Source organism: Hydra vulgaris, chromosome 09 (genome assembly GCF_038396675.1).
Source record: "Hydra vulgaris chromosome 09, alternate assembly HydraT2T_AEP".
Taxonomy (NCBI): domain Eukaryota; kingdom Metazoa; phylum Cnidaria; class Hydrozoa; order Anthoathecata; family Hydridae; genus Hydra; species Hydra vulgaris.
In genome coordinates, this window is record NC_088928.1 from 35,916,658 (window position 1) to 35,932,561 (window position 15,904).

At 30.3% G+C, this 15,904-nt stretch overlaps 1 protein-coding gene across 3 annotated transcripts in view; it reads left to right on the plus strand.

Annotated features, from left to right (window-relative positions):
• Positions 1 to 15,904, plus strand: part of LOC100198543 (protein white) — a 108,447-nt gene that overhangs the window by 80,893 nt on the left and 11,650 nt on the right. For all 3 annotated transcript variants that reach the window (XM_065805537.1, XM_065805539.1, XM_065805538.1), the window contains 6 exons: positions 103 to 249; positions 405 to 497; positions 2,249 to 2,306; positions 5,880 to 5,957; positions 6,031 to 6,136; positions 15,402 to 15,502. In XM_065805537.1, coding sequence (XP_065661609.1) covers positions 103 to 249; positions 405 to 497; positions 2,249 to 2,306; positions 5,880 to 5,957; positions 6,031 to 6,136; positions 15,402 to 15,502 — 583 coding nt within the window. The remainder of the gene's footprint in view (positions 1 to 102; positions 250 to 404; positions 498 to 2,248; positions 2,307 to 5,879; positions 5,958 to 6,030; positions 6,137 to 15,401; positions 15,503 to 15,904) is intronic.

Consider the following 15,904-nt stretch of genomic DNA (forward strand, 5'->3'; position numbering starts at 1 on the left):
ATATATGTTTATGTATATATATGTATATGTATGTATATATATACACACAACCTATAACAAAGTTAAATCCATATATATTGATATTTAGAAATGTATATTTAGTTTATTGGATTGATATCTGGCTTGGTTTTTCTCAAAGTTGGTAAAAACACAACAGATGAAAGCAATGATGTAGCTACAAACGTAAATGGTGCACTCTTTTTTACAGTTATGACACAGTCATTCAGCGCTCTGAGTGGATCTTTATACGTTAGTATTATAAATAATTTCAAAATATTTATTCACCTATATCTTTACCCACACTCTAGCTTTTCTTTTACTTTGTTAATTGCTAATTGTTCATATTTTGCGTCACTAAATTTTTTTTTAAGTCAAAAATATTTATTTTTTTTGTATTGTTTTAGATATTTCCAGCAGAAATACCAGTTTTCTTAAAGGAGCATAAATTAGCCATGTATCGGCCAGATGTTTATTTTATCAGTAAAACGTTATCTGAGGTAACTTTGAATTATTTTTTGTATTTGTCTTTTTTCATTTAATTTATTTAAATAGATTTATCTACATTTGATTGCAATTACAACACAAGTTTTTATTTTTTAATTTACTTTTTAAATAAATTTTGTAAGTTTTATTCATATCTAGCTTAAAGGTAGGTAAAAAAGATTTAAATGTTAAAAAGTAGGTTAAAAAGATTTAAGTATTAAAGATATAATCTCATAACACTGTATTGAGCATCATTACATTGATTGTTGTAAGCATTTATCCTGCTGATAATTGATACATACAGGTTGTTATTTGCTGTTATAAATGTTATTTGTGTTAAAGGATTGTGTTAAACTCAATTATGATTTAAGATCAACAATCTGTTGGTTTGCCAATAAAAAAAAAAAATTTTAATTTGTATATAAGATAAATTTCTTTTCTTTTTCGATCTTTTTAAAAGTTAGCAAGAGTGATTATTTAATGACATTATCACTCTTGTCATTTTTTAAAATTTTTGTTTAATAGTACTGGCCATTAAGCAGTGAGAGATTTTAAGCATCAGTATCTTAAAGTATGTAGTGTACTAGTATGTTAAATCTAGTGTCTAAAGTTTGAAGTATTGGGTTTAATAAATCTTAAATAATAATTAAATATGTTAAATCAATTTTATGGTCTGAAAAACTTTGAAATTACAAATTGTGATAATTATTTATCACATGATTTAGTTTTATCAGTTTCATGTTTATCTGGTGAATTATCTGCATATAGGAAATTTTTGAATTTGTTTGAATTTGAATTTCAGTCGCAAAAGAAAAAGAAATTAGAAATTAGTCAAAAAGCTTGATGAGGAAAAGCTTGTGGTTAATTATGTCAAAGGTTTTGACATATTTTGACAAGTTAACCAACTAGCTGTAAATTAACAATTAGATGCCTTTTTAGGATAATGTCTATTGCATTGGTTAGATAATCAAACATACATGAATTAGTTTAAATTAAATTATATTAATCATCATTACTTACTGTTTTAAGTGTTTCGTTTACTTCTTGTTTTTTTAATAGAAGCTTTTAGTATGTGGGGTGTTGAGTGGTAAGCATTCCAGGATGTGTGCTGCATTACTACCAAAAATGCACATTAGCAAAGTGTGGTCTGTGATCTGATACCACCAAATGCATTCTACTGATCTTTGTAGTGCATTTTGGTGGTGTGCCCTCTGCTGCTGCAAGTACAGCTTTTTCTTTTTTAAATGTTTTGAGTTCTATGAAGTAAAGCTTTATTGGATTTGCATTGGATAATATTTGTGATTTTACAATTCAAGTTAAAAATTTTTTAAACTTCTGTTTTTTACTTTTGTTAAGATAAAAGTTTTTAAGACTTCGTAAAATTAATATGATTTATAATTATAATCAATTTATACTTACAATTACTAATAATTATACAATACTAATAATTTACAATAAACTTTAAAAAATCTTTTTTTTTATTTCAAGTTTGTCATAGTGGGCAGAAAATTTTTTCTGTCAATAATTATTTAAACAACATGTTAGGTTGGTTTTACTTAAGATTAGTGGTCTCTCAGCAAAAACTTTAAATAATCTATTTAAAAACATCATTTCTTTAAGCAGGCAACTCTTTTTTTCTGGTTTTTTTTTTTCATTTATTGAATGCATTTTATTGAATTGGAGTTTTTAGTATCTATCATGTATGTTCTTTTAATAATTTATTTTGATATCTTTATAATGATACAACAGTCGCAAATATTTTTAGTTTCCATGGTACGTTATTGGACCAATTATTTATAGTATTATTTTCTACTTTATGGTTGGTAAGTTTTGCTTTTTTTAAAAACAAAATGTTCTATGAAATAAAAAAAAAACAGTTTTATATTATGACAATGTGGTAAGTTCTTTACTTTATTTACATTAAGATAATAGGCTTAGATCTAGCTTTTTTATTTGTTATATTTATTTGTATTTTTGTATTATTTTAGTTTCATCTGAAATTTTTATAACTTTTTAAGTTTCTTTTTTTAAATTAAATTAATGTGCAAATGTCTGCTTGTTCTTTTTACATGAAGACAATGTTCTAAGGTTTTTTAAGGCTCTATGTTTTTTTTTTTTTGTTCTAATGTTTTCTTTGTTCTGTTCTAAGGGTTTCAACCAAGTTGGGAGTTACTAAAAAACAAAGAATAGAGTTAAACAGCAAGGAAACAGTTGACAAAAGACTTAAAAAAATGTAGTTTATATGAGGAAAACATGAAGATGAGAAGATTTCCAAAGCATTGAAGTGCTGTGAAAAAAACTACATAAGTTTTTAGAGTATGCATGGGCAGCTACAGTAAAAGGATGTGACTTCGCTGAAAGACAAGTTAAGCAAAAATGAGTTTCAGTTGATGGAAATTAAGATCATAGTCCCTTTGAGCAGCGACCATGATAGTATTTGTAGAAAAGTGAAAGATGCAACTTTATGATGATGGGAGAGTGACTCAAGCTTGGAAAATAAAGGAGATCCAACTACATTTACAATGCGTTTTTAGACCTTGTCTAAAAGAGAAAGAGCATTAGAAGAATCATCTTAAATATGACAATAGTATTTCATACAGGGACAAAGGGAGATTTGTAGAGGTAGAGAATTAGCGGCCAGAATGATAATGAAGAGCAACCTAAGCAGATGTTAACTTTGCAATCAATTGCATATATGGCTGTCATGGGAGGTCAGTAGTGAGCAAAAATTCAAGAAGATATAAAGAAGAAAGCTTAGTGACAGGGTTGCCATTCATTAATACTAGGTCGAGAGTTTTGTGATTCCAGTTCCAGTAAATAACCCTGTTTTATTGGAGTTAAAGTTCAAAAGCCACGGCAAATAGATAAGAAATAAATAAGGCTGAGAATAGTACCTTGAGAAACTCCAGAAGTTATTGGAAATGAATAAGAGTGTTGGTCTTTTGAGGATGACTTCAATAAAGGAGTTAGAAAGAAATGATTTAATAATCTTAAAAACTTTCCCAGATACACCATATGAAAAAAGTTTATTGAGATGACCAGGATGCCAAGCTTTATCAAAAGCTTAGCATCAGACAGCACCTTTTAAAATTGATTTCTTGCAATAGTTAATAGGTGTTTGTTCAAAACAACTCAAGAAAGTTGTTCGTTTATAAAAGATGAAAAAAATGATTACAATTAGGTTAAGCAGCTGCACAAGAAAGCTAAAACCATGGGGTAGAATGAGGCTTGACTTGGAACCAATGAGAAGGAATAAAAGCGTCCATATCTGCCTGGATCCAGGAGGTTAGGAGGCACATTTATCAGTGGTGAGAGAATCATCAGAGATCAGCCCAAGAAAAGTCACAAAAAAAGTTATGAAAAGAATTCCAGTTAGTTTTAGGGTAGCACTAAATGGGGCTATAATAGGGTGAGTACGAAGAAGTGCAAGAAGTAAGATTTATAAAAATCATTGCATGGTCAGAACCGTCTAAAGGAGAGAACAATGTGAAAATAAACAAAAATTAGGGTCAGAGACAAGAAACAAATCAAGGAGTGAAGATAATTGATTAGGGTTGTCTGGAAAATAAGTCACAAAGTTGACTATCTGAGTAAGAAATTACGAAATGCAAAAGTTATAGGCTTTAGTGCTAGCAGGGTCAGTGGTATTAGAGCCTATCCATTCTGTGTGATGAGCATTAAAGTCACCAATAACAACAATATAGGCAGAAGGGTTAAGAGAAAGAGTATGGTCAATTTGATCAGAAATTACATCTTAATGAGTGCAGTCTTAAGAAGAAGGAGAACAATAAAGAACAAAGAGAAAGTTGATAGAGTGAAGAGATATTAGGCGGAAGCACATAAAAGAATGGTCAGAGAATTCTAATGTGCTTTCATGACAAATAGGTGAATTGACGCATAAGTATATGCCCAAGTCAAGCATGTGAAAATTAGAGTCTTTGCTGAATTAAAGGATAATACCTATCAATACTGAGATCTGAAGAAGGAACATCCGAGTTTAAGTTAGTCTTACAAAGAGCAAGTGATTCTGGGGATTTTTACAAAAGGTAAAATTCAACTGATAGATACGTTACTTCGGAAACCACAAATATTAGTAAAAGACATATTGAAACAGTTAGATGACGGTTACTCTCAAGTCCTTAATGCAAAGGTTGGGGGGGGGGGATTTTATTCCAGATCTAATAAATGGGGAGTTTTTAATAAAAGAGGTGGGAGTGGTAATTTTTGATGTTACAATATAAGTATATTTTAATAAAAATTTCATTTTTCAAATCCAAACTAATATTTTAATATTATAAAGCATTTTCTTACAGCTGTTTTATCATAATTTCAATAGGATTTAATATGCTGATATGAGTTTTATACTTTGGTGAGAAATAAACTAAAATCTCATTTCGAGATTTACTAGGTCAGCGATTTTTAAAGGGTATTTACAATGAAAGTTTCTGTTTTTATTAGTGGCTGAAAGAATCATTTTTTAATTTTTAAAGCCGATTTTCACTGATTTTTTTTTTTAGTTTTGAGATATAAAGTTTTTATTGGGTGGGTAAGTGGATTGGGTGGGTGGGAAAATTTTCCAAAATTTTCCAACCTCCCCAAACCCCCCTATTATTTTTTATTATTTTTGTGTACTTTGGTCATGATTTAAGTTAAAGAAAGCTTGACTTATTCAAAGATAGAGCATGGCATTGCAAGCAATGAGCTATGCAGTTGTCTCGGTATTTCTGATTAACCTAAAGTCTTTCTGATTAACCTAAAAGTAACTTAGGGCTTCTTATGTGATTCCAACAATGCACGCCAAAAGCATTAACAGGGACATCCATGCGCAACATGGCACAGTTAATACTCTGATATTTTACAGCTGTAGATGGAATCAGCCTCTCTGAGAGCCACCACAGAGTTCAGGAAGTCTTACTACCAGTTGGCTTTAGAACCATTAAATTGAGTTGTAGAGCTGCACCCTTATTAGGAGGTAACAGAAAGAGTTGCATAGCCACTATCAAGGAGACAAGCAAAAATCTAGCATTCATCATCCTTGGCAGGAAACAATGTAATACAGATTTACATCTCCGCTAGCCTAATAGATGAAGAAGGGTTGTAAGGCTGGTCAACAGAGTTATACTGCTTACCCCTAAAGTTGTTGCTTAGAAGGTCTTCTACAAGACAGTAGCTGGGTCCAATTAACATCTGCCCAACATGAGTATTTTTATTGAGACACCATCTCTAGCCTTTATTCAACCAAGAGTGATTCGGAGTTTATTTCTCCTATTTGCTTTTTTTATATGAAGACAATATACTTAGGTCTATTTGCTTTGTTGATATAAAGACAATGTGCTAAGGTCTATTTTTATTTTTAGTATTATTCTAATATCATCTAAATATTTGTGATTTTTTAGGTTTACGAACTGATGCTGCTGCATTTTTCATATTTGTTGGAATTATTCAACTATTAAACCAAGCTGGACTATCATTTGGTTTGTTATATTTTGCTATTTTGAACCTTTCCTTTAAATTTTATATATTTTTTATTCTCTAATTTTTTTTAAGGATATTTTATTTCCTCGATTTCTCCTACTGTGCAAGTTGCTACAAGTGTTGGCCCTCCATTGATTATGCCTTTTGTGCTGTTTGGTGGATTTTTTCTTAAAGATATGTATGAATTTTTTTTTATCTAATTTTTTAAAGATTAAAAATAATTAAAATATAGAAAGTACCATTTTAAAAGTTAAGGTATTTCCAGATGATACTTTCTGTAGTTTTGCTAGCACATCACAAATGTGATGAGATGTTCTTTATTTGGTAAATAGTTTTTAAATAAGTGTTTTAATAATGCAAATAACATGACACCTTATATTTCATTTTTAAAAACCTTTTTTGGTTAAAAATGTAGTTCTGACCATGAATTTATAAAAAACATTATACTTATCGTTTTAATTTGTGGTCATTTATGATAAAACAGGAATATATAGTCTTGCTGAAAAATAAATCTTTGATTAAATACAAAATCAGTATCTAAAAATTTTTTACTGATTGAGTTCTCACTAACTAGTATAGAGTATAATATCTTAACAAATCCTATTTATCTTAACAAATCTTGTGTGCGTGTATATATATATATATATATATATATATATATATATATATATATATATATATACATACATATATATATTGGGTGTAGTGAAAAAAAATTTTTTTTTAAATTGAAAATTTAAATATTATTTTCAGATGCCCATAGACATTTTAAGATACTATAAAAAAAAGTTTTCCATAACTTCAAAATAAATTACCAAAATGGGGTAAAGGGGGGAGTTATTAACAATAAAAAGTCATAACTATTAAACACAACATATTTTTGTTAAAATTCAAAAACTGCCATTAACCTTTTCAAAATATAAAAAAACTATACAAAGATTAGACCTGCAAAATGAGCCTTTTATGGATTATGGACCCTGTTTAGTATAAATTAAAATGTAAATTTGTGAAGATCAAATAAGTTAAGAAATATATATACTCATTTTCAAAATATAAAAATTATATAATCAACTGTTTTAGGTTTTTTTTTTTGTATCGTTTTTAGGTAAGAGTTTACGGTGATGGCAACCTGCTCGGATAAAACCATCTCTTGAATCATGTCCATAGACAGCAGCACAAGCTCTTGTTGTTTGTTTAACAGCCCGCTCAACACTTTGTCTGTGGCATGGTATGGAGTCAACAACCATGATATTTACCTTAAAATCAACTATTGTCTCAGTTGTAAAGCTACGTGTTTGAATTGGCTCAAATACATTATGAGTTCAAGAACATAACTCAGCGAGATTCTTAGCATCTATGTTTAAATAGGAAGAATGAATCCTTTCTTGGACAGATGTTTCTCCTTTGTTGAAACCTCTTCTGATCTGTAGAATACAATTCACTGCAAAAACATGTTCTTCCACTTTAGAACTGCAAAGCAAAGTGGTTAGAACAGCTTCACTGCGAGAAAACTAATATGACTGATATGACATATTTTTCAACAATATCCCTGGTAACCTGGTTTTGCATTTTTACTAATCTTATGGGTTCTAAAACATGTCTTGGACCCTCAATAAAAGACCACCTCACCTTTATATCAAACCACATTGGATAGTAAACACCAACAACATATTAAACTAATTGACTTAAAGTAATAAAGTTTTGCCTAGACAGTCCATGAACTGATACCCAAATTCGCATCAGTCTATTTGCAATGGTCAACCATCTGTTGTGATTAACAGGACCACACTCCATCTTTATAAGATCTATAGGTATGTTAGCTGAACATATAGCCAAAATCATTTTATACCCATAGAGCTGATCAGTTGAAAGATCATCGATCACATCTTGATTTAATTCAATTGGTCTTTTACCAATGGTTATTGTTGGAAATGCCTGAGCTAATGGAAGTAATGTAGCATAATTTAATAGCTTACCCATGACTCCGCTAAACCCATTACTAGAAGTTGTTTTACCATTTAGTTTCTGAATAAGATGCCTAAGCGGAAGCTCATTAGTATGCATATAATCCATGTTAACTTTTTATTTAAAAGATCCTCAATTGTTTTTATAACCCCACCTAATCTTCCAGTGTTAATAGCTGTAGAGTCTGCTCCAATATACTGTAAGTTTATATCAAATTTTCTACGCAAATCTGCTATAGGTTTGGCTATCATTAACGCAGATTTTTTGCCTACTCCAGGCTTAAGAGGAGAGAAATGGAATACATATTTTAAACCTGGTTCACTAGTGACAGTGAAGAAGTTCATTTTTATTGTTTTAGAATAATATTTTGATGTTGTTTTATCTTGATTATTAAAAAAAGTTAAATTGTTTCTACCGTCAAAAAATAATGCTTTAATTTCTTCTGACTTATACAACTGTAAATCTTCTGTCTGGAGCTTTTCCATTACTTTTTTCTTTTCCCTATGAATTATGTGATGGTCAATAATCAGTTTATTATCTTTTTCATTAACAATCCTAAGATCTATAAGAACTGCAGAAGAAATAGCAGCAGCTTCTCTATTACTTGTTCCGTTTCTTAAAACTGTTTGAGCAAGAAGAGGAAAGTGATTTGTATTGATGACAGATTGCTTTATTCCGTCGTCAATTTTGGTGTTCATTAACTGGTTAGATGATTCATTTGCTTTCTCAATCACATCTACCTCTATTTCTTCATTAAAAAACTCATTATTACTTAACTCTACTTTCTTCTCCTCTAATTTTTTAAACATTAAAGGTTTTTTGTTTACTTTTGCATTGCTTTTCCAGCCAAGTATATTCTTTTTTGTATCTACAATGTATTTGGTACACACTTTTCATTCCAACTTTCAATCTCTGAGCTCTGAAAAACTTCAACTCTACTTCAGGAATTTTCGAACTTAATGAACAATTACAGATTGGAAGAAAAACACAATGAGAACATTTTGGGTCAGAACAAGTTGGATCTTCCTTGCATTTAATACTATGTTTGCAACAAAGAATATCAAATAGCGCATTCATTTCATTATATAACTTATCCTTTTGAGTATTTGTCACTCTTCCCCAAACAGTTTGGATAACTCTTTTCCACTCATTTTCAATTCTCTGAACAATATAGTGATTAGGTTGAATTTTAATATTTATATTCACTTTTTTATACTGTACAACAGCCTAAATAAAAAATATGTATATTTAAAATAGCTATGATAATGAAAGAGTAGAAAACAAATATATTTTATAATAATTTTCTTAAAATATTAGACTTTGCTAACTTTACAAGATGATTTTTTGGCAGCATTGTGAATAATTTCTTTCGACACATACTGAAGATTGGTGTCTAAGGACTCCATTTCTAACAACAATAATTGTAAAACATTTCTGAAGGTTGGTAATTCAAAGGGTATCAAATCAGCACCAAGACCAATGAATTCTTTAACTTTTATGCTGCCTGGGCAAGAATTACTACGTGTCCTTTTTATTTTATTCATAACATGTATTAATCTATAAAAATTATATATTTATATAATTATGCATATATATATATATATATATATATATATATACACATATATATATTTTTTTTTTTTTTTCTTGTTATTCACCTCCTCAAGGCCTAGAAGGCCACTACAGATGAGGAGGCTACTTAATAGTGGTTATAATCCTCTCTCAACTCTATAACTCCGAAACACGAACCTCGACGAACAAGGCCGCTGCGCGGAGAAACAAGTTGAGCGCGGTACTACCAGGGACGTGGTGGGGATTGAACTCGGAACCTCTCGCTTATGAAGCGAGCGCTTTACCACTACACCACTACCGCACTACATACATATATAAATACATCTATATAATATACATAAACTTTAAATTTTTTGTGGTTCTTTAAATCATAAAAATTAACAAAAATACATAAACACATTACGAAAGTTAATTAGTTATCCTAAGATTGATTTATTTGTTGAACTTAATTACAGTATCGTCCACAATTATTTTTGTTGCGTCCATAATTATTTTTGTTGCAGTCCATAATTATTTTCGCTGCGTCCATAGTTATTTTCGTCGCGTCCACAATTTTTTTCGTAATAAAAATACTTTAGTATTTTTATTTTAAAATACTTTAGTATTTTTATCACGAAATATATAATGGCAAACGAAAACAATACAAACATCAATCATTCGAATGTCGAAACAGAAGAACAAACAAAAAACAAATCTGCAACCAAAGAAAATATTTCTACAATAAAAAGAATGATGAATAGCAACGAATCAAGTTGATCTATTGCAAATGCAACAGGTCATTCAATTAGGACGATTCAAAACTGGATACGAAAACTTGAACAAGATCAAAATACAGTGCCTAAAAAGCGTGGCAGAGCGGCACGACATAATATTGAAAGAAAGAGAGAAATTGAATTATTAATTAATGCAAATAATGCATTAACTACGATTGATATTGCAGAACTAATGCCCGAAGAATATAAATGCTTGACAACTACAATTAAAAGAGAATTAAAACAAATGAGATTCAGCTCATGTAATAGCAACAAGTTTCACGTTTTGCAATCATGTTTCTTTTTTGCAAAATTCTGATCTAATTTACATAGATGAAACCGATTTTAATTTGCACAATTTACGACATTATGGATATGCATTGTTTGGAAGTACCCCATATATTACAGTCCCCACACAGAGAAGAAGAAATGTTAGCTTAATATGCGCCATTTCAGTTACGGGATGTATTCGTTTTAAAATAAAGGTTGGGGCCTTTAATACTGCTAGCATGAGCGAGTGGATCGAACAAGATTTAAGACCAGCTTTAAGTGATCAAAGATATGTTGTAATAATGGACAATGCGCGATTCCACCATTCATCAACTGTAGAATCGGCATTTTGAGAAAGCTATCGAGGAGAAAGTTGAAAGCTTACAGCCCTCAACTTTCTCCTCGATAGGAGAAAGTTGAGGGCTGTAAAAATTATTCAGTTTTTACAGCCCTCAACTTAATCCTATCGAGGAGTTTTTTGGTGTGATAAAAAATTTATTTAGAAGGATACAACCTCGACCTAATAATCCACAAGAAATCCACATTATTACTGCGATTTTAACAGGTTTTATTGAATGCTCTTTTGAAAATTATTATTCTCACATGCGTGAGTGGGTGTTAAAAGAAATTCAGCGTAATGAGTTTATGTGATTAAATTATGCTTGAATTTTTTTTCTTAATTTACTGTAAAACATTTGAAAAATAAAGTATTTTTATTACGAAAATAATTGTGGACGCAACAAAAATAATTATGGACTACAACGAAAATAATTATGGACGCAATGCAAATAATTGTGAACGATACCGTATTTTTGTCCCTAAACTTATTTATAATTCTAGTTAAAATAACTCTTTAACCTTTGCACATCAGAATCTAGAAAACACTTATAATTTTAAAGGTAAACAACGCATAACTTATAGAAAGTAACTTTACAGACCATTATAATTAGAATTAAAGATTTTTGTTATTTTATGAAAACATTGAATATTGTTTTTATAGTATATTATTTTACAAAGATAAAATAAATTGTTTTGGTAATATAAAAATTAATTTAGTAGTTAAAAATTAACTGTCATTAATTTAATTTATCTAAATCTGTATTTTGTTTTTTATGCAATATTTCCGTTTATTTTTCTTCCGATCAAAAATAGTAACTTTATTTAATTTAATCATTATAAAATATTTAAAACTTCATTTTGGTAATTTATTTTGAAGATATGGAAAAAAAAAATTTATAGTATATCTTAAAATGTCAATAAACATCTGAAAGTAATATTTAAATTTTCAATTTCGAAATAAATGTTTTTTCACTACACCCTAATATATATATATATATATATGTGTATATATATATATATACACACATATATATATATATATATATATATATATATATATATATATATATATATATATATATATATATTTATATTATATATATAGTAAATAGTGTACTGAGTACTATCTATGCTTTGAGTCAAGTTCTTTAACAAATTTAAAATCAACTAAAGTACCAATAACTATAAAGCACAAAAAACCATTGTCATCACCAAGTTCTCTAAACCTATCATTAACTAATATTCGTGGTCTTTAAAGTAACTTTTCTTCTGTTGAGTCTGATCTCTTGCAAAGTTCACCAGATCTACTTGCTCTTTGTGAGACTAATTTGAGTTCAGCTGTATCATTAACTAATATTCGTGGTCTTTGAAGTAACTTTTCTTCTGTTGAGTCTGATCTCTTGCAAAGTTCACCAGATCTACTTGCTCTTTGTGAGACTAATTTGAGTTCAGCTGTCTCATCTTGTGATTTTTGTGTTGATAGTTATCTTCCTTTAATTCGTAAAGATTCCAATAGTCACATGCTTAGCCTGGGCATTTACATTCATAAGAATTCACCCATTTGTCAGGATACTAGGTTTGAATCTGCCGATTATTCTTTTATGTGCTTTCGTTTAGCACCACTTCACTCTATCGCTTTTCTCTTTGTTCTATGTCACTCTCCTTCATCTCAAGACTGCACTCTTTTCAATGTTATTTCTGATCAAATTGACCAAGCTCTCTCTCTTTATCTATCAACCAATATTGTTGTTGTTGGTGGCTTTAATGCTCATCATACTGAATAGCTTAACTCTTGTGTCAGTGACTCTACAGGTGTTATGGCCCTCAACTTTTGCCTTTCTCAATCTCCAACTCAAATAATCAACTTTCCAACTCCCTTTTCAGACAACCCAAATCATTTACCTTCTCTACTCGACCTATGTCTTGTTTCTGATCTTAGTCAGTGCTCAGTTTCTCCACATTCACTCATTGGTGCTTCTGATCACAGTTTGATCTCTCTAAAACTATTATCTCATTCTTCTTCATCATCAGAATCTCCTTATCATCATACCTCTTACAACTACCTTAAACCTGACTGGGACTCTTTCTGTGATTTTCTTCTTGTGATTTTCTTACTGATGGCCCTTGGATGGAAATCTTCCTGCTGACAAAAGTGCTTCTTACATAACTTCTTGGATTCAGGCTGACATGGAATCTTTTGTTCCCTCTCAACGATTCCAGGTTTCCAGATCCTTAGTTTTCCTCACATTGTGCTGCTGCGATTTCCAAGCAAAACCGTTACTTTCATATCTATCAGCAAAACAGTTCTCCAGAAAACAGACGTCTGTTTACTATTGCTAGAAACCATTGTAAAAAGGTTTTGTCTAATGCCAAAGCTCGCTATTTTCAGGTCATAAAATCTTGTACTTCATCCAAATATTAGGCTCTCGTGACTTCTGGAAAATCTTTAACAGTATCAATAATAAGGGCAAATCTGTTTATCCACCTCTCTTGTACGGTTATCCACCTCTCTTGTACGGTTATCCACCTCTCTTGTACAGTACTCTCTTGTAACACACCTAAATGCAAAGCTGAATTGTTTGCTAAGAACTTTTCATCAATATTATCTCTCAATTCCACTAGTTGCATTCTACCTGATATAGCTGTCAAACAGATTGATCCATTGCTTGACATTCATATCACTCCAGCTTCTGTATCAAAAGTGATTTCCTGCTTAGACTAATCTACAGCTTGAGGTCCAGACAACATACCTGTTGTAGTCTTTCAGAAGTATTTTCCGGAGCCGTCATCTATACTTTCAAAACTATTTAACAAGTGCTTATCAGAGTCTTGTTTTTTGGCATGCTGGACAGCGGCATCTGTTACCCCTATTTTTAAAAATTCTGGAGAGCAATCTGACTACCGCCCCATTAGTCTTCTTCCTATCATAAGCAAGGTTGTGAAATCTTTTATTAACAAACACTTAATCTCTCATCTTGAATCTATTAAATTACTATCTGATCATCGATATGGATTTTGATTTTCTTGTTCTACAGCTGATTTGCTAAAAGTAATAACCGATAGGTTTTATCATGCATTAGAAAGAGGTGGAGAAGTTAAGGCTATTGCATTTGACATTTCTAAATTCTTTAATAAAGTTTGGCATGCTGGTCTTCTCCATATGCTTTCTTCTTACTGTGTCTGGTAACATCTTTAAAATTAATGTATCCTTCCTTTTAATTCGTAGTTCAAAAGTTGTCCTCGATGGACAGCACTCCTCTTCATATCCTGTTACTTCAGGCTTTCCTCAAGGTTCAATCCTTGGCCCTATACTCTTTTTAATATACATTAACGATCTTCCAGATATTCCCACATCTAAGGTGGCATTGTTTGCTGATGATACTACCATTTATTCTTGTCATGATAAGAAGCCAACACTCTCTGATTGCTTGGAGGGGGCATCTGAGCTTCAAAAGATTTTCACTTCTGCTACAGCATGGGGATCACAGTGGCTGGTGATCTTTAATTCAGATAAAACTCAATTTTTTTCAGCCAATCTTTAATGCAATAATTTAGATCTTCCTACATTTATGAATGGTTATGTACTCGATGAGTCATCTACCCTTAATCTTCTAGGATTAACTCTTACTTCCGATCTTTCTTTGAAACCGTATATCAAATTCATTGCAAAATTAGCATCTGCTAAGGTTGCATCTCTTTATCATGCTCGCCACTTTCTTACTTCGGATTTTATTTATCTCTATAAATCTCAAATCCGTCCTTGTATGCTGTCATATCTAAGACAGATCTTCTAATGATGCCCTTTCTCTTTTAGACAAGGTGCAAAAAGGCATTGTAAATATAGTTGGACATTCAATTAAGTCTTTTTCTTTTTCTGTGACTGCTCTTAAGTGCTCCAAAAACTCTTATTTGTCTAATTTTTTTCCTCGAACATCAGTTCTTTGGAATTGGCTTACCTTATCTTGCTTTCCTGATTCATATAATTTGCAATCTTTTAAGTTTTCTGTCAATTGTTATTTTGCTCTACAAACCTCATCTTTTTTTTTTCCAGTTACTTCCAACTCTTAAAGTGGTTGCTTGCAGCCTTGATGGAAGCGAAGATGTAAAAAAAATAATCCATTTATATATATATATATATATATATATATATATATATATATATATATAAATATATATATATATATATATATATATATATATATATATATATATATATATTCTACACATACTTACTGTTGCTGCTCAAGCAAGCTTTTATATCTTGTTTCATCAACCAAAACTCTCAGCTAATATCTTATTCACCAAATTTACATTCTTTTCTCTATTGTTCTATAAATAAGTGTTTTATTTTACTGTCAATTGCTTTATAGACTTTTATCTGGTTTTTTCTTTATGTAATAATGCTTTTTAATTCTTTTTCATCTGTGTTTTTTTCTACAAAAATGAAATCTCGTGTTCTTAAGGAACATAACAATAATGATTTGTATAATACTATATAACTAGCCAGTGCTGGTACTACTAATCATAAATAAAATTGTTTTTTAGGTCTATTCCTGATTATTTTATATGGTTGAAATGGCTGTCGTTTGTCAAGTATGGTGCTGAATGCGTACAGATTAATCAATGGGCAAATTATGGTCAAGTAGGTAAGTGTTAGATAAAGATATATATAAAATTTTTATAGGTCAGACTATAATATTTTTTCTGAGTATAAAAAAGTTTTTATGTAGTATTAAATTTATTTATTTATTTTTCTCAACATCTTGGCTTCCAACCAAGGTTGATAGGTTTAAACCAAATGGTTTAAACCAATCAAAAAAATATCAATTTAAACCAAACTAAAATTTTTTTAAAAACTTTAAATTTTCTGCAGGAAAGTAAATTATTTCAACAAATGTCTCAAAACATTGGGCACAATTGTGGAATGATTTGGTTAAATACGAGTTACTTTTCCAGAAAAAAAAGGGCTGTAGAAGAGTTTGTATTGCATGCAGTAAGAGAAGCAATAGCATCTGTAACATAAATTTGAATGCACAGTAAAAAGTTTT